Source organism: Coturnix japonica, chromosome 12 (assembly GCF_054131305.1).
Source record: "Coturnix japonica strain WE chromosome 12, WE-NBRP24, whole genome shotgun sequence".
NCBI lineage: Eukaryota > Metazoa > Chordata > Aves > Galliformes > Phasianidae > Coturnix > Coturnix japonica.
The window spans coordinates 4,580,369-4,598,628 of NC_140674.1; the positions used below are offsets into that span (position 1 = coordinate 4,580,369).

The 18,260-nt window shown below is 49.3% G+C and overlaps 2 protein-coding genes across 7 annotated transcripts; both read left to right on the plus strand.

Moving 5' to 3' along the window:
- Nucleotides 1–1,016: 1,016 nt before the first annotated feature.
- On the plus strand, nt 1,017–7,198 carry A4GNT (alpha-1,4-N-acetylglucosaminyltransferase). The gene is made up of 4 exons (XM_015871293.3): nt 1,017–1,154; nt 3,444–3,646; nt 4,608–5,057; nt 6,012–7,198. Exons 2-4 carry the CDS (start codon nt 3,542–3,544, stop codon nt 6,621–6,623), a joined length of 1,167 nt encoding a protein of 388 aa, XP_015726779.2. The 5' UTR covers nt 1,017–1,154; nt 3,444–3,541; the 3' UTR covers nt 6,624–7,198.
- An 848-nt stretch (nt 7,199–8,046) lies between these two features.
- Nucleotides 8,047–15,280, plus strand: DZIP1L (DAZ interacting zinc finger protein 1 like). Of its 6 annotated transcripts, none has more exons than XM_015871290.3 (10): nt 8,047–8,214; nt 9,832–10,317; nt 10,470–10,646; nt 10,779–10,940; nt 11,144–11,236; nt 11,648–11,678; nt 12,437–12,487; nt 12,822–12,958; nt 13,569–13,761; nt 13,940–15,280. In XM_015871290.3, the coding sequence occupies exons 2-10, from the start codon at nt 9,844–9,846 to the stop codon at nt 14,029–14,031; spliced, it is 1,410 nt and encodes a 469-aa protein (XP_015726776.2). In that variant the 5' UTR covers nt 8,047–8,214; nt 9,832–9,843; the 3' UTR covers nt 14,032–15,280. The 6 variants fall into 6 exon arrangements, 4 of the variants coding, with proteins under 4 accessions (XP_015726776.2, XP_085369648.1, XP_085369650.1 ...); XR_014933512.1 differs by having other exon boundaries at nt 8,071–8,214; nt 12,353–12,487; nt 13,940–14,929; XM_085513522.1 differs by having other exon boundaries at nt 8,071–8,214; nt 12,765–12,958; nt 13,940–14,929.
- The last annotated feature ends 2,980 nt before the right edge of the window (nt 15,281–18,260 follow it).

Genomic DNA, 18,260 nt, shown 5'->3' on the forward strand with positions numbered 1-18,260 from the left:
TAGGAGGGATGGTGCAGAAGGGATCTGCCTTAAGGGTTCTATTAGACTTTGTGGTTCCATCTCTCTTATAAATCCTGCTGACCCGGGACAAGATGGCTGTTAAGAGCCAAGTCACTGCTGCACTCCTCCCAGAGGGTTTTCTGAGGTCTCTGATGTTATTTGTTAAACACAGCCATGCTCAGTGCAAACTAGCTATGTGCATTTAGAATCATAGACTATCCCAAATTGGAAAGAACCCATAAAGACCAAGTCCAGCTCTTAAAAGCAATGCGCTGCAATGCAGTTTAAAAGCAGTGCATTAAGCAACATCGAGCTCCACGGCCTTTTTCTCAGGGTTTGAGGTGACCATAGTTTGGCTGACCCTCCACATTTCCACCACAAGTTAACATGCAGCAAGTCCAGCCCTACGGGTGTGGGGCTACTGGTGAAGCACTACTTGGATTCATAGGATCACAGGACAGTTTGATCATAGAATTACAGGAACTTTACAGACATTCCATTTCCAACCCCTGCTGTGGTTTGGCTGTCCCCCACCAGATCAGGCTGCCCAGGGCTCCAACCATCCTGGCATGGATTAAGCAGACCCAACCTGTGCTGGCACAGAGCTCAGGACACAGCATGCTATTTGGGATGTATTTGTGAAGGGCACTGTTGTGAGCACTTCCAAGCAAGGAAATAGCATTGCATGCTACTCTGGGAAAGCCCTTCTTCATTACAGGGCAAAGACCTAAACTACAATGCAAAGTATCTTCCATAAGGGCAGTTCTGGATACAAAGAGAAGAAAAGCTTAATATGCTGTAAGCCACCACCTTCCTTCCAGGCAATTGGGAATAAAGCAGTGATACACAGGGTGCAGGCAGTCAGGGTTTTGGAGTCTGCTTGGCTCTAAATCCTGTGCCTGGGGACCCCAGCAGGGCGCTGCCTGCTGCTGTGTGCCTGTGCCTCTGAGATCAGCCCCAGCTCCTTACTCAGTGTTATCTCAGAATCCAAGAATGCAAACACCAGAATAGGTAGCTATGAGGCTGCTCCGAGCCCTGGCACAGGAGAAGATAGAGGAGAGGTAGTACAGCTCCTCCGGCACCTTCCTGCCTGCTCCAGCTTGGTTTTGCTTCCCAGAAGACCGAGTGCTTTGCTGGGTTATTCCAGCCAAAAGGTGAGTTTTGTTTTATCTATAAATATGCCAGGTTGGGGAATCGGAAAGAGGGAAAAGTGATGTGGGAGGAAGAGCCTTTGCTTGTGTGCACTGCTGGAAGCTGGAACATCTGCATTAATTAGTCCACAATGAATATGGTACATTCTTCTATAGGACTTCCATTAGACACAGGTTTCCACATATGCCTGGTGTTAAATCAAGAGGGGAGCTGCCTTTGAAGTGCAAGCACGTGCACTGACTTGATTGCAGCTGAAATTTGCTCTAGCAGCTTCTGCAAAGACATGGGAGTGCAAGCCCAAGCGATGCCATGAGTGCACCAGAACTGAATAGCACACAGTTATTCCCCACTCGGAGGAATAAAGACAGCCACCTTGGGTGCAAAACCCACTGGCTTTCAGAGGAAACCCCAAAATCCCACTGCACCCTCCTGCTGCACATGTCCTGTGGGCATGGCAGAGGAGTTATCGCACAGCTGGAGCCGTGCTGTAGCTCCTAATCTCACTTGTAGTCTCCCACCCGTTTTCATCCCGCACTTGAAATGCTGCAATTGCCTGGAGAAAAGAAATATCTTTACAAGAAGGGCCATCAAGGCAGCGTGCCGTCTGCTGCAGCCGAAAAGCAGCCCACTCAGCAGGGTAATCTATTCAATGGCTGGGATTTATTTTTAACGCACGGCTCTGCAGTCCTTTTAACTTGAGCGGAGAAGTGAACATTTTGATAACAGCAGCCTCCAGGTCAAATGTGATGAGAATTCTAACTCGCCACAGAGTGGCTTTTGGAAAACCAACCAAGCAAAACAATTTCCCAGAATGAGATGATGAAGATTGGCGTCGCTCCGCACAATGTTGTACACGGAGCTGATAGCTGTTGGAGGGGCTACTTATTCTCCCTCCACAATTTGCAAATCAAATGCCTTCTGGACTGTTTTAAATCTGAACTACTATTGCTTCCATGGCTGTGCTGGGCTCCTTGTTCAGATATGAGATGTCGGATCTCAAGGCCAACCATTAATGGGAAGGTCTGGGTGGTCCCATTTCTCATCAAAAGCAAAGCCAGCAGACTGGCATTGAGATTTTTAACACTGCAAAAGATGGGAGGGAGCACCAGTCTCCAGACTGCATGGAAACAGACTGACAAGCCGCATGCATGGTTTGGGTCAAAGCTTTGATTTGGAGGGGAAAGTAATAGGAAGAAGAGTTTGAAAGTCTGGCCAAGCTGAGGTTGATGAGAAAGCTGCTAAACTTCTCCTGTTTTATATTCGAGTGACTGGAAATAAGTCAAAGCCCATCTGAGAGAGGCAGGAGGGGAATGTGGAAGGCAATTTAGCGTTGCAGCGCCGCCAGCTTTATCAGCAGGCTCAGGAACACGTCGTTTCCGAACCTTTGTGTTTGCTCTCCGCTCCCTGTCTTCCGTCCACATTCCCTATCTGCAGAGAGGCCCTGGAAGTGGGGGCTGGTCTCCTCTGCAGAGCACCCGTGCAAGGAGGGAAAGTCGGGAAAAGAAAGGAAAAACAGTCATTAAAGGAAAAGCAGCTTCTCCTCCCCTGAAGGCTGCAAACTTGCTGGCCTTGGCCAGAAGATTATCCCTACAGCCATGCTGGTGATTGCAGCATTTCACTGCTTCACCTGTGCTGCTGCAGGAACCTGGGGCATAGGAAAAAAAACCACAACCCTTCTATTTTCTATGCATTGGCAATGGGAAACAGCCAAATTTGCTATGCAGTGTGGAAAGCCGTACTGATGGGAGCAGCCATTGCTTTAATATTTAATTTGATGAGATGTAGCTCTGAAAAATGGAGCAAGAGCTGCCACAGCTTCAAGCTCAGTGCTTCCAGGGGAATTTCCATGGGGTTCTCTACACTGTGGACTTATCTATATTCCAGCTGGGTGACATGGTAATGCGTCTTATTAACTAACTGAGCACACAGTCTCATTTCCTCCCATTCCTTTTAATTAATCAGTCTTCAAATACATTCAGGAGATGGCTTGGATGCTGAGTTGTCATTCAATGTAGCTTCCTTCCTTCAGACCCTGGCTCCAGGGTGACAGCTGGTCCCTGCAGAGCGGATATGGCTGTTCCCATGCAACCTGATGTCATCTCAGGAGGGATTTCCCTACACTGTGAGCCTGTAGATGCAGTTCAGCAACGGCTTGATCCTGCCTCTCACCAGCCAGAGCTCCCTGGTGCTGTATGAGCTGCTTGTGCTGCAGTGAGACAAGGTTTGAGGAGCTGGGCCATGCTGATGCAGGCTGGAGATGTTCAAAACCTGTCCATTCTTTGTCCTTTTAGGTGGCTCCCGTTGGCCTCACACCATCTCTCGGACTGAGAAAGTAAAGCTTTCACTTTTTCTTTGCGCATCCGTCTGCTGCCTTCAGAAGTCTCCTTGCATGATCCAGACAGTTTGGGTATCTTCCTCCAGGAGCTGGGCTTCCAGGAGGCCTGATGGCCAACGAACAAGCTGGAAATGTGGATTTATCAGAACTATAATCCAGGTACCTTCTTGCTTTTTAGCTTGCACAAAGCCATGTGCTTTCTATCCTCCATCTGCCTTCTGCTGGTCCCTCCATCCCTGTGGAACCTGAGTCCCTCACAGCCTTTGGGATAAAAGCTGAGATGTGAGCAGGTTGGGAGAAAGACTTTGTTTCCTATGTGCTCATGTTCCTTCTGGCTGAGACATCCAAAACTGTAATCACGGTCTTCCCATTGCTGCCACTCATAGTCCCCTGAGATACTCAACTCCACCACAACTTGGGATCTGGTTCTCACATGCCAAGGACATCTACTCATGGGCAAGCACGTGTTGCCATGATGTTCCAAAGCTTGAGAACCATTCACTACACTAGCCTACCCTAGGAGTGGTACCAAAGTCTCATCCTATCTTTCACTGGGTCTTTTCAAACTCAACAACAGCATAGCTGTGCCACAAAATGTAGGCATGTGTCCCTTTTTCAGGACCTCTCCAGGTCCCCATTTTCTGCTTGGGGGTGAGGAGTTGAGGCTACACAGCTCTTTATCCCTCAGCCAGAGCCCTCTGCACTTGGAGCTTTCATGTCAGGTTTGTCCTGGGGAAAGGTGTGAGTATCACCTTGTTGCCTTCATGCTATAGGGGAAGGCATGAGCATCACCATTATAGAATCATTAAGGTTGGAAAAGACCACTGAGGTCACCAGGAGCAAAAGCCAACCCACCCCCACCATGCTCACTGATGAGATCTGTCCCTCAGTGCCACATCTCTACAGTTCCATAACACTTCCAGGAACAGTGATTCCACCACTTCATGTAAAGGGGGAAAGGCATGAGTATCACTATGCTGCCTTCCTCCTAAGAGTAAAGGCATGATCATGCTACCTTTATGCTACACTTTCCAAAGCAAGTCCAACCACTCCTAGTCCTGCTAACATGGTGATCATATATATATGATGTATATTGTTGCTTTTCCCTGTCTCTCCTTAGCATATATGTCTGAGGCATCACTTCAAAGCCCAAAGGAAAACAAGAATGTTGAAGAAAATCCACATTTGCCTCTGCTTCTTCTTCGTCTCCGGCATTTTATACGAGATCTCCTTGCTATCTGGCTGCTTCTTCTCCTGTATGCCTATGCCCAAGCAATTCCTGACACCTGAGCAGGTCCTCAACCTGGGCAGAAGCATCATCTTCCTGGAGACGACAGAGCGCCTGGAACCACCACCACTGGTGTCCTGTTCCGTGGAGTCTGCTGCCAGAATCTACCAGGACCGGCCCATCATCCTCTTCATGAAGGGGCTGACAAATGACACCGTGTTGGACTCAAACTCCAGCTACACGGCCTTCTCGCTTTTATCTTCTATGAAGAATGTCTTCCTTTTCCCTCTCCAGATGGAAACCATCTTCCAGGAGACCCCTCTTCTGCAGTGGTACAATGAGGTAAGGTTCGTAATGAGGGTGAAGTAGGAAAATGTTGAAATGATGGTGGGAAAACTCTAAAGAAGGCTTGAAACGAAGGGAGGAGCACAGGCTTGGCGATGAGAAATCAGCCACCTCCATTGTTCTGGTTCAGAATGTGTTTATTTTTGCCATGTTTTGCAATGTATTCATCTATCTGTTTGCTGAACATAATATCAGCATTTTCCCACTATCTGGAGAATCAGATTTTTGGCAAACAGAGCGTTGGTAAAAATAGATTGCACATGTGTTTTGATAAAACAGTGCTTAATAATCTTGCTCAACAGAAGCTAGTCTGCCCGAGTCCTCTCAGCGCTTATTAAGGCTGCCACACACTGATATAAGCCCATGGGAGATTAGATGTGAGAGAGATTTCAATTTCTGTAACCGCAACGTCCATACCCAAGGTGAGATCTCACTAGCTCCACCTTGAAAACAAGCTCCTGGCAAACCACTTGCAATAAGCTTTTGTCAGGTTTGTTTGGCTCCATCTCCCTGCAGGACAAGTGATGAAGCTGGATTACCTTCAAACTCTTCCTTTTCCCTAGGAAGAAATAGCTCCCCAAACTAATAAAGTCGATGGGAACCCACAGGCCTGTTTGGAAGATCTGAGAGTGATAAGGAAGGGAACATTTCAAGTGGTTTCAGCTTCAGTAATGTAGCAAGCAATGATTCATGGCGTCATTGGTTTAACAGTGTGAGTTTCAAAAGAACACGAAGCAAAATGTTCCAGTGTTCACACATAAATGAAGCATTGATCTGCACTGCACTATTACACCTTTCTTTCCAATAAAAGTCAATTGCTGGAGGAAGGAAAGGCAATCAGTGACATTTGAAGGCACATGGACTGGTAGTGTAGGGGTGTTTTATGGTGCAGTTCATATCCTGATTGGTGATCATTCTCCAAGCATCACTGTCTTGCCTTTCTGATTGCAGGTAGACCCCGAGGAAGAGAAGAACTGGGTCCATGTCAGCTCTGATGCCAGCAGACTGGCGCTCATTTGGAAGTATGGGGGCATCTACATGGACACGGATGTCATCTCCATCCGGCCCATCCCCGAGGGAAGCTTCCTGGCAGCACAGAAGTCAAGGTTCTCCAGCAACGGGATCTTTGGTTTCCCTGCCCATCACAAATTTATTTGGGACTGCATGGAGAATTTTGTTCTCAAGTACAATGGAAACATCTGGGGGAACCAGGGGCCCTTTTTAATGACAAGGATGCTTAAAGCCATCTGCAATCTCACAGATTTCGAAGGCGTTGAGGACCACAGCTGTCAGAACATCTCCTTTCTAAACCCACAGCGTTTCTACCCCATCCCCTACCCAGCCTGGAGCCGCTATTACGATGTATGGGACAAAGTCCCTGACTTCAACCACTCCTACGCTCTACACCTGTGGAACTTCATGAACCGCAACCGGAAAGCTGTGGTTCCTGGGAGCAACTCGCTGGCTGAAAAGCTGTACAAAACCTACTGCCCCAGCACGTATGAGGACCTGATCCAAAACGCAGAGCTGAGCGTCTTCACAAGCTATGAGGACTCTGTGTGATGTGTAGGAAGAAGGAAGGAGTGATTCTTCCACACTGTCCCCACTGACATCAGCAGCTGGCTTTGCAGTTGAGAGACCTTTGCATAACTACTCTCCGTGCTCCTTTAGGATGCTAAGGAGCATATGCATTGGATGCAGCCTGCCCAGACATTATAACAACACTTTTGCAAGAGAGGTTTAGGAAATCTGGTTTTATTTCTTCAGAGGTGCTCATCAACCAAACCTTAATGAGTCAAAGGGACTTGTGGACCTTTCTACCGAGCTTTGTGAAAGGAGGTGTTCATAAAAAGACCTTCTGCCTTCCTAGGATGGATTTCAGATGCGCCTCTTGATAGAACTGGCAGCTACACATCAGACAAGTTGCCAACACGGTGGGCCTTGGGGTGGGCTGAGGCCTCCAAGCAGGTGGAATGCACGTGTATGGCAGGGGATGGATGACAGTAACTGCTAATGAAGAGTAGCCCAAACTACTGTCTTCTCGTTAATCTGAGCTTTTCTCACAGGAATTCTATACCCTCTATTTTCAAGAGGGACGTATCACTGCAAGTTAAAATAAAATGGATAGTAAACCACCACACCTCCGAGCTTGCTTTCCCCTGGAAAAGGATTCCCCTTTTTGACATATGTGCACTCCCACACATCTTCTTTGGCTTCTTCATCCCATCTTGCCCCATACATCTTGCCCCAGCACCAAAAACTCACCCCAGCCTCTCTGAGCTGCTTCTATACTGCCCCATTCTTGAGGCCATCCAGAGGGGCACAGAATAAGGGAGACACCATTTAATCCCATCAGAATACCCAGCAAACTTATATTCTCCAGGCAAGCAATGCATTCTCTTGCACTGGCTTTTTTTTCCCCCTACAAGAGTAATGCAAATCCATCCTACTCCCTGAAAAGCCCAGCTTGCAAATCTCTTCTGCGTCTGTCTGAGCAGCTGTTTTTAGGTTGGGAGCAGAAAGGCGGGGGCGGATGGTTTGCCCGTCATAGAATGTTTGCCATCTGTACAATGCTATCTTCTGTAAACACAGCAGCTAATGAGCATGCTGCAATCTGCAGCCTGCTTTCTGCAGCTAGAAGTGGCAGCGGGATTGATCTAGAGAAGAAACCTCTCCGCACACTCGGGGCTTATGCATTTAGATGGTTGGTTTGGGTCTCCATTCAACCCTATGAGCTCAGCACCATCCTCCAGTGAGCACTGAACTCAACCAGTGCACGTTGAGAGCCCATCCGAACTCAATCAGTGCACTCTGAGTCCATGCTGAGGGCCATCATTGGCCATAGGGGGACATTTTGCTGCTCCCATCCTGGGGAGTGAAGCTCACACAGCTCAGCACAGAGCAGCTGGTCTGCCTCCCATAGATGCAAGGTTTTGTCCAATTTGGGCATCGGGAGCTGCTTTTGAGTGTCACAAGCTGGAGGGGCGGGGGGGGAGCACGGGAGGAGTGTAGGGTTACAGCACGGAAATCCTCCGTGTGTGCAGGGATTCAAGCAGCCTCTTGCTGCTCCCGGCCTTTTCTCATTGCTCTGGTCCCATCCTTGTCCCTATCCTTGTCCTTGCTCCTCAGTTCCTCTCGCTGTCTCTAGCAACAAGTGAGTATTTGCCTCTTTTTTCTTTTCTTTTTTCCTTTCTTTTAGCATTTTTCTGCCCTGACTTTTCAAACTCCCACTTACGGGAAGGGAGGGACTGCCCTGGGGAACGTGCTTGGACTTGTGTTGCTCCAGCTCTCAGCGCATTAGCTCATGCAAAAAACATTTCCGTGGCTTTGCTTTGCTGCTTTCCTGCAGGAGAGGCTGAGGAAGGGGGGGGGGGAGGAAGGGAGGGGGGTAGTGAATGATGCCTGTGGGCAAGGTCTGGAGGTTGGGGGAGGGAGATGCTCCATAGGGCATCGGCAGGGTCGGGATCCCCTGACCCTGCATCTCCCAGTGCCAGTGGAGAGCAGAGGGATGCTGGCACCTGAATCGTTCAGGAAGGGTGGAGGAGGAGGAAGGGGTGGGGGAGGAGAGGGGGAGAATTCCTTGCCAAAGAATGGGAATTATAGGGAAGAGGACCAAGCAACAGCCTGGTTCAGCAGCCAAGAGCTGGGACAGTGATCTCTCAGGGAGCTGCCTCCATCAGCACTGTGGTGGAGTTGGGTTTTGCACAGTGGAGTGAAAATGGTGCATGTAAATGCATTGAATGTGTAAGCTTGGCTGTGTGGTCCTAGCTGCACCCCTCAAGGCTGGTGTCTTCACCCATCATGCACAGTTTGAATCGTAGCTGACGAGCATCAACACATTGCTTCCATTGGAGGCAGTTCCTGCCAGCAGGTCCATCACATCAGTGGGTGCCGTGTTGCATTGCAGCATGGAAGTCAGAGCACTTTTGCACCAGCTGGACACCCCATCCCAGGCAAATTGAAGAACTGAAGGAAAATAAACCTTCAGAGCTGGTGTTACTGGGTTGCTCGCTGTGGTGGTTGCGCCATTGGAGACCTCATATCTGGCATTTTGTATGAAGAGGAAGGAAAACCCATCAGGCGTGCCTGAAGCAAGTGGTGGGGCAATCCCAGACATGCTGCTAAGCAGCAGGTCCGGGTTAAACACTGCTCCTTTGGTGCGTGAAACCCTTGTTAATATTAACGAGGTTATGTAATACAGCCTGCGGTTAGAAGATGGATGGAGGATTGTAAAGTGCTCCAGGAACAGGGAAATACCTGGGTTAGGGGCATTGTGGTCACTGCTGTTGCTTGGTCACCTTTCCACATTTCCAGTGGTGCAGAAACATTGTCTGGTTTAGCAGAGGTTAATTCATGCAACAGAGCCTCACCTGCAGGAGCCACGTGCTGCTCCCCTGCAGATCTACACAATTTGCAGCTATGAGTCAGGGCTATATTTAGACCCATATATATATGTATACCTACGTACCTACTCAGGCATATCCACTTTGTCTGATGCAAGCAATCAGGTTGTTTAACACTGCAGTGCTGCTAATGGTATAAACATGGGACTACCCTAAAACATGTGAATTCTTTCCCTTCCCTTCCCTCCCCTTCCCTTCCCTTCCCTTCCCTTCCCTTCCCTTCCCTTCCCTTCCCTTCCCTTCCCTTCCCTTCCCTTCCCTTCCCTTCCCTTCCACCCAGGCAGGATTAGATACAACTGCCTCTCACCACAGCACTGGAGCTGGAGGAGCAGTGAACTCAGTCTTAACTCACTCCTTCTTTCTTCCAGCCCTTTCCAGCCATGGCAATGCTGGCAGCACCCCCAGCACTCACCATCCCACCTGACACCTTCTACTTCCAACCCCGCCACATTGCCGTGGATCGGCATCGTCTCAGTGCTGTGGATGTGGAGAGAGTGGCACGGGAAGGGGACGTGGCTGTGCTGCAGCAACACATCTCCAACATCACCTTCTGTAACATGGCTGGGGAGCGGTGTCCCCACTGTGGGCAGCCAGCAGACCCTGTGCTGCTGACAGTGCTTAGGTTGGCCCAGCTGAGCATCGAGTACCTGCTGCATTGCCAGCAGTGCCTGGCTGACAGCCTGGCTGTGCATGCCCAGCACCTGCAGGATGCCCGTGCACAGCTGGCCCATGCACAGGGCCTGGCATCGGAGCAGTCAGCAAAGCTCCGGGGTGAGAAGGAAGAGAACAGGAGATGGAAGAAGCTGGTGGCCACCCAGCTCCTCCTGCAAGCCAGACCCAGTGGTTACTCCAAGGTGTGTGGAGGAGGGGTTGAGAGGTCTGGCTTGGGAGATCCCAAAGATTCATGTGTCCTGGGAGATTCCTGTGCCAGGGTGACTTGGGACATCCTATGGCCCAGTGACGGACTTTTGGAGTCACCCAGTGACTTTGCTTGGTGCTTTTGCAGGGTGCTGCTGGAGCAATATCTCACCTTCACTCACAGTGGCTCTGCTCCCCAGGCTTTGCAGAGACCAAGAAGGTGGAGCGGATGGAGAAGGAGGTTGAGGAGCTGAAGGCAAAACTGTGTGAGATGCAGCAGCAGCTGGCAGCCAGGAAGGAGGCAGAGAAGCTACACAAGGAGCAGGTATGACAGGAAGGAGGGAAGAGATGTGATGAGACATAGCACAGGTGAAAAAAGGCACAGTGTCCTAATCCTCATCTAACCTGGGTGCTGCTGCTCCTTACATCTCCTGCTCTCATTTTCCACTCCCTTTAGGAAGAAAAGAGAGCTCACCAGCGGGAAGTGGAGGGCAAGAGAGATTTCGAAAGGTGGAAAGAGGAGGAGAGGATGAAGGTGCACGTGGAGATGGATGGCCTGAGGCAGCGCTTACTCACTGAGCTGCAGGATGCTGCCAGCAAGAGCAGTGCTATGGAAGGGGTGAGCTGGGGGACAGCGAGGGGAGGTGGCTTGCTGACCCACCAGATCCAGGTGGCCGTACAGATTCACATCCCAAAGGGCCCCCTGTTGTTCTGGGCATGCATTTTGGAGTCATAGGCAGCAGCTGGCCAAGGTGGGCCTGGGAGAATGCAGATTTTCCTGAGACCCACTGGGACAAACTGTTCCTTCCCTCCACACTGCAGAAGCTGCAGGAGCTACAGGCCAGAGCAGCAGTGGTGTCTAGCCTGGGGACCCTGCAGGATGATGACTCTGATCTGGAAGGGACAGCAGTGCAGGTGAGACCATATCCTTACCCATCCCATCCATCACTTCTGTGTGCACCTGCTCTGGGCATGTCTGATGTCAGCTTGGGTAGCAGTAGGCCCAGAAATGGAGCCAAGATGTGTGGCTTTGACATGGCAACACCTCCGAGTGTTGGGTGGGTTGGGAAAGGCACAGCCTTTGCAATGGCAGACATCCTTCAGGGCCAAGGGAAAGCTGGATTTCTCCAAGCACGAGCACAATCAGGTGCCCGTGCCTATAAGAACTGCCCACTGGCCATATCCCTCGGTGCCACATCTCCATGGCTCTGGAACACCTCCAGGGATGGTGACTCCCCACCTCCCTGGGCAGCTGTGCCAGCACCTTGGCACCTCACTCAGAAAAGGCCTGGGCATTTCCCTTGTGATCTCTCTTCTTCTTTACAGACCAAGCTGCTGTCTGCAAATAAGCCTAAAGGTAATGACTGCTTTCTAAAAGTGAATCAATCTGAGCCTGAATAAATTTTTCATAGCTAGCAGCTGTTTAGAGCATGCCTATGTCTTAGTCTCCCATTATAAGATTGAGCTGTGAGGACCTCCTTGGGGAGCTGGTTCTGTGTCATCTCGCATGAAGCCACAGGTGGGCACCTTGCAGCCCCCTGACTGCCAGCAGCAGCACTGGGCACATCAGAAAACCTCCTGCTTCTTGAGCTAGTTTTGCATTGTAGCCATGCCTCAGAGGAATGAGATTTCAATCAAGAACGCACAGCAATGACCTTGCCTCCTCAAAAATGATACCAGCAGTTATTTGCATGAAAATAAGGAGCTGAGACATGCCGTGGTTTCTTCTTTGCAGCCTTGGTTTTCTATAATCAGGTTCAGGGGAGAAAGATTGGAGACTTCTCAGCTCCCATCACTCCTCAGACAACAAAAAGAAAGGCCTTTAAATAAGGATGGTTGTCAGCAAATACCTGTGGAGCACATCATCCATCCTCCCAGGGATGGCTCTGACACATTCCAGCTGGTGGCTTCAGAGGGTGACAGTGCTGCTTCTGAGCACCGCGGGGTTTCCCTTAAGGATGCTCTCCAAGGCACTGGACTTGGGCCATCCCTGTATCCCTAGGAACAGATATTTCTATGCTTTCCATTTAGCTAAAGAAGGTGGTGATGGAACTCACGTCTGCACTGGAGCTTCAACTCCCCTGGCCCCCTAACATGCTGCTTTCATTCCTGCAGTGACCCAGCAGGTGACCAGAGCATTGGTTTCTGAAGGGTCCTCAGAAGGAGGTGGGTGTTGGAGGTGTAACCACTTTTATATAGGGAACACTGGGATGAAACTGGGATTTGGCTTCATGTGTTGTGCAGTGAGGGGTGCTGGGGTGGGGGTAATGGGATGGTGTTGCTGGTCACCTCCATGCCAAGTATGACTAGCCCTGAATTGGATGCTTCACTCCAGAAAGAGGAAGAAGGTGTCCTTGATAGGGGGATGCAGTCTGCTGAGGGCACCCAGAAGCCTACTCTTGGGTAGCCTGGGCTATGGGACTGGTGGGACCCATGTCCTCAGAGGGGACAAGGGCCCAGCCAGCTCTCTGGGGCACAACGCATGCTCTGCTACACCCAGACACAGCAGATGATGCTCAGAGTGGGAAGAGGCGACTGCTGGAAGCCCTGTGGAGAAAACCGAACCTCCTGAAGAGGTTTCGGCGCATCCTGGAGGCAGCACTGGAGGAAAAGCTGGAGAGCATGGGGGTCAGCAGGGTAAGTCTGTGCTTTCACTACCAGCATTTGCAGTGCCAGCCCTGGGGGGTACAAAGACTGCTCTGACTGCAGCCAAAACTAGCAGTAAAGCAACCTCTGCCTGGATCATTCACACCCTGAGAGGCGAATGGGAGGGTGCAGGCAGAACCAGCTGGTAGCACAGGGAATAAACTGCTGTGCTCACACCTTTGAGACTGATTATTAATAAATACCCAGCAAGCCTTTATCACAAGGAGCCTTTCATATGCTAAATCAGTCTGGGCTCCCTCTCTTCGGGGAAGGAGGGTGTGTCAGAGCACAGCCTTCGTCACAGGGACTTCAAGGGGACTTTCACTGGCCAAGTCCTTTTCATGCTGAGCATATTAAACAGTACCTCCTACACCTTGCTGAGCTGCAATGCAATACCACCACCTAGCACCTAGCAGAGCTGCTGCAAGGGCAAAAGATAACTAAAGACTCATGAATGGATTATGGATGGGATAAGAGTGTTATACTGGGGAAACAGCAGGGTGTGGGTAGGGCTTGTGTGGGGTTCACAGGTTGCTTGTGAGATGCAGACAGTGCAGGTGAGGACTCCCATGTTGGGCCTCTCAACCACCCTGTGTTTTAGGTTGCAAAGGGGATCTCCACCCAGACCTACCAACACCTCCAAGCTGTGCTCAGGCTTCAGCAGCAGCAGAAGGCTAAGAACAGTCCTGGTCTCTTCCATCTAAGGGATGAGTTGATCCAAGAGCTGATGAGGACGGTCAGGCAACTCAAGAAGCCCAGCATTCCTTTGCCTCGACAGCTCTTCATAATCCCAGGTGAGATGACCTGTCCTCTCTTGATACCAGCTGTGGGCACCCTTGGCCGCTCACTGATGGCCATGGGATGCTGTTCCCTTATCCAGCAGCGCCACACTTAAGCAGCTGGCCACTGCGTCCCTTCCAATTGAGCAGTGCCACCTCCAAGTCTTCATTTAACCTACTGTGTTCTGTGCAGGGACTGCTGTGTCTATGAAAAGGAAACCCTTGGAGAGACATCTGGATGTGAACACACAGAGACCAGCCAGTGGGATGAAATCTCATCCCTAAGCTCAACATCCCCCAGAGACAACCAGCTCACCAATAAACTCCACATATCTCATGTGAATGGCCATAGGGTTGTTCCTGGACATAATTTCCATTCAGCTTCTTCATACCCATTAGCAGTACCATGAAGTAGTGCATGTCAAAGGACTTCAGAATTACAGCAGTGGAAACTTGGTCATTGGCCCGTCTCCTGTTTGTTCTTATTACAATGAGGATGAAGATCTGGGCCTTCAACAGACAAAGTGAAAAAAAGAAGAAATTTGCAAGCCATGGAAATAGAGAAAAGATCTTGTGGGGCATCCTGATGCTGCTGGGTTTTGCTATCTTTGCAGGCCTGAGTTTAGCATCCAGCCCTGCTGCTCCCCTTCATCTTCTTTGTGCCCATCATGCAGATGCCTGCAGTGACCCGGAGGCCCTCCTGGGCGACCTGGCCACCAGTCCCAGAGGCTGGTGACACACAAGGGACCAACACCTTGGTTACCATTCAGCCCAGCACCGTGCAAAAGGATACTTGGTGCCAACGAGGAAATGGGAGCCCTCTGGCAGCAGCCACTGGATGGTGCCACAAGACCACAAACGAGCTGCAACAGCATCCTACAGCTCCTGGAGGCTTCAGAGCCCCACCTGCAGTCCCTCCTCCCCTTCTTGAATCAGTGCATGCACTCAGCTTCATGCCTGTGCACTCCCCTACAGTCGGTCTTAGCTGCACACCTTTAGAGGGAAATGTCCCCATTTGAATCTTCCAAGTTGAAATAAGAGCAGGACCTGGTCTGTATTATTTGCTACAGTGCAATTATCAAACGTGTCATTTCATGGGTTGTTTAACAAATGGTTTTCTCTTAGGTAAGCATTGATTGTAGCAAGCACTGCTTTTAATGAATTAAATCAAGATTTTAGAGCACTGCCCTTCCCTACCTTTTCTTGCTGGTGCCAAACTGGGCTGCACTGGTGGGGACCTGACGTACTCCCTGTGCCCATCGGTACTGCCGTGCATTCACTCCGTACTGCGCACTGCCCAACCTATGGAGCAGAAGGGATGCTCCCAAGCAGGCTGATGTAAAAGAAAATCAACAGAAACAAAGGCAGCAGAAGCTGGTGGAGCAGCAGCAGGGAATGCCACATACACAAGTGGGGGCTCTGGTTTCAATAGGCAGACAGGTGTTCTGACAATTCCTCCGCACAAAGATCTCTTTGTGATTGCATTAAAGAAACAAATTCAGCTTCTCCCATGGGAAAGCGACAGCAAAACAAAGGCTGCCTCTAAAATTCATTTCCCCCGCCCTGTAAGGATGAGACACTACAGTGCCATGAACCGATGTGACTTTGTTAGCAGTGAAAACAATGGGGAGGCTGCTGCCTGCAGCTGTGCAAACCACAGCATCACACCCTCCAGCAGCACCTCGCAGAGCACCCCCTCCCTCTCCATCCTTTGCACCACCTCCTCAGGTCAAATCCTGCCTGGCTGAGTGTTGCAGTTGTGCTTCTTTCCAGTGCAAGCAGCCCTCTGCCCTGACCTCGCACCTCACCTTCATCACTCCCACCCTAAAACTACTCCCCTTTAATTCCCACAGGGTTCCCCTTTGAAAACATGATCTTCATGTTGCCATGGCATATTGAAGGGTCCAAGAGGAAGCTGGGGTTGGGTTTAGAAAAGCAAGTGATGCTTGCACGAGCTGCTTCCAGAGAGCAGGTACCCTGGGGAGCAGGCACAACCCCTTCCAAAGGGAAGTATTTGTGCTGCAATACAACCTTTGCCAAGAGCTTGGTGACACTGGAGTGTAACGCTCTTCAAACCACGCACTTTGTCTTTTGTTTTTCCTCAGTGACATTTGTCTTCATGGGACTCCGTTTATTAATAACTCTCTTATTAAAGCACAAATGCACGTGGAACAATTAGCTGAGAACCAAACCACAGCGCTGACGGCGCGAATGCAACACAACTATCCTAAATAACACAAAGCTGAGAAAAAAATAAAGGAAAGGAAAAATCCTATCAAATTTATTCAGTCGTAATATCTCACCCAGAGAGCTATTCTCCCATAATATTTGGGGCAAGCACAGTGTCATAAATCTTAGTGTTATTAATCCGTAGACTCATTCATCTCTGTTCAGCTATATAAAAGCAATAACCTTGTCACTATAGGAAGGAAGATTGGGCTTTTAATTGCATATAGGTTTCAGGAGAGTTCTTATCTCATAGTCCAATTTGTAGCTTCAGATATGGGTCTTTGCTTCCCGTGGTCAAAGTCCATGCAAATCTGCCGTGCTCTCATATACTTATAAATGTTGCTGAACCTCAGAAAGAACCTATGCGGAGCTCTGCTGGCAGATAATATACACAGCCTTTCAGCATCTGCTTTATTAGACAAGCCTATATTTAATTAGGTGCTCTGAGAGAGAACGTGTGCTTCCAGAACATGATGAAATTTATGGAAACAAAACCATTTCTGAGTGTTTGCACACATGCACACTCACATTGCCAACCACCTCTGCATCTCTAGCAAAATGCATCCTTTGTCCCACATCTTACCATCAGTAAAGGCATAATAATTGGCTGGAGGTCTTCCCTCTCTGAATTATTATAAGGTTGGGTATTAGGAAGAATTTCATCTCAGAAAGAGCAGTGAGGCACTGGCACAGCTGCACAGGGAAGTGGGGCAGTCACCATCCCTGGAGGTGCTCAGAGCTGTGGAGATGTGGCACTGAGGGATGTAGGCAGTAACGTGGTGGGATAAGCTGGTGTTGTACTTGGGGATCTGAGCAGTCTTTTCCATCCTCAATGAATCTACAACTCTATGTTTATTTGTCAAAGAGAGACATATGGAGGAGTTTGGCTCCAGTTATCACTAGGCTTTACTCAACCAAAGGCTCTTGCACAGCAAACCTCCTTGTCGCTTCTGAGAGGAGGAGTGCAGGATAGGAGGAGAGTGGAAAGGTGATACAAGAGGCATAGTGACAGATGGACTAATACAGTAGAAAGGTGTTAGAAGGAGAAGGAAAAAAAGGACTGCTCACCCATTTCTGAAGATTGGGGCTCACAGGAAAAAAACTCCATAGAGAAGGAATCTCCAACCAGAGATCCTTCCCCAGTGGCAGTCAGCCCTTAAATGGGGTCTAAGAGAGATGCAGCCAGGCTCCACCCCTTCCAGTCTCACATCTGCATTGCCTTCACCTGTGCTCCCAGGGCTGACCAGGTTCTTTGCCCAGGTGCTCAATCAGTGGTTCAGGCTGAGGACTCAGCAGTTACCATACAGCTGAGTACTTGGAAGAGGATGGATGCACTTGGATGACAATATGGGCTCATTCTCAAGGGTTTTTGGATGTCCCTTTATACTCAAAGCCCAAGAATAGAAAAATTTCATCATACATACATACATACATACATATGTATATATGATTTCTGCTGAACAGAGGCAGCTCCATGGCTATGGGTGCTGGTTTTCCCTCAGTGCACCAAGATCACCACTCATGGTGGTACCCACCAAGAAACCAGGTCCCTCCTGGCCAGCCCAGGAGCGAGAGGGAGCTTCCATCATACTGCATGTTGCTCCATAACAAACAGGCTTCCAGATGCACAAGTCTCATCTTCAGGGTTTGATTTATCCAGCGGAGTTCACTGTATTAACATTTTTGATACTGTTTTCAGCCAGGGTAAGGAAATGAAAACTGGTGCTGAAAGATTAGACATCTACACAGGGCAGGAATCAGAGGAACCAGCTGTGTTTCAGCTCTCTGTCACTCTGCGTAGTGCTCCTACCTGCAATCTTGTCATCTATATGCTTGCTCGCATCTAAGTGAGGCTGAGATACAGTCGGCTCAATGTATTTGCCAGAGTATCTGCATTGCATAAAAATAAAATCTGACTTTCAAAGTTGGGTCCTTGGAATTTTACATGTGTGCCTTTCTTTCCTTTAGTGAGAAAAGTACTATTTTTTTCCTGGATATTCTGCATTTTTCATTACCTTTTACACCTCCACCCAGCCACCACTTAAGCATTTCCTATCTAAATTAAACATTCTTGTGCTTTTCAGCCCCTTTCCAGTAGAAGCTGGCAGGAGCGAGAGCATACCAGCCTTTTTTTTTTGGCCCTCTTAGGAGCTATGAGGTATTTAGAAGTGTTTAATTACTCCCTTAAAGTTGAGCAGATGTTGACCAACTATCCTACATAGTACAAGTTTAGCTGGAGCAGCAAAGCTGCCAGTTTTTTGTTCATGACAAAATGAAAACAGCAA

Bases quoted from the DNA above. Each gene is read 5' to 3' on its own strand.
- A4GNT (XM_015871293.3), top strand. From the start codon at position 3,542: ATGATCCAGACAGTTTGGGTATCTTCCTCCAGGAGCTGGGCTTCCAGG. The intron at 3,647-4,607 runs GTACCTTCTTGC...GTCTCTCCTTAG, and splicing joins TTATCAGAACTATAATCCAG to CATATATGTCTGAGGCATCA. The intron at 5,058-6,011 runs GTAAGGTTCGTA...TTCTGATTGCAG, and splicing joins TTCTGCAGTGGTACAATGAG to GTAGACCCCGAGGAAGAGAA.
- DZIP1L (XM_085513522.1), top strand. From the start codon at position 9,844: ATGGCAATGCTGGCAGCACCCCCAGCACTCACCATCCCACCTGACACC. The intron at 10,318-10,469 runs GTGTGTGGAGGA...GTGCTTTTGCAG, and splicing joins GACCCAGTGGTTACTCCAAG to GGTGCTGCTGGAGCAATATC. The intron at 10,647-10,778 runs GTATGACAGGAA...CACTCCCTTTAG, and splicing joins AGAAGCTACACAAGGAGCAG to GAAGAAAAGAGAGCTCACCA.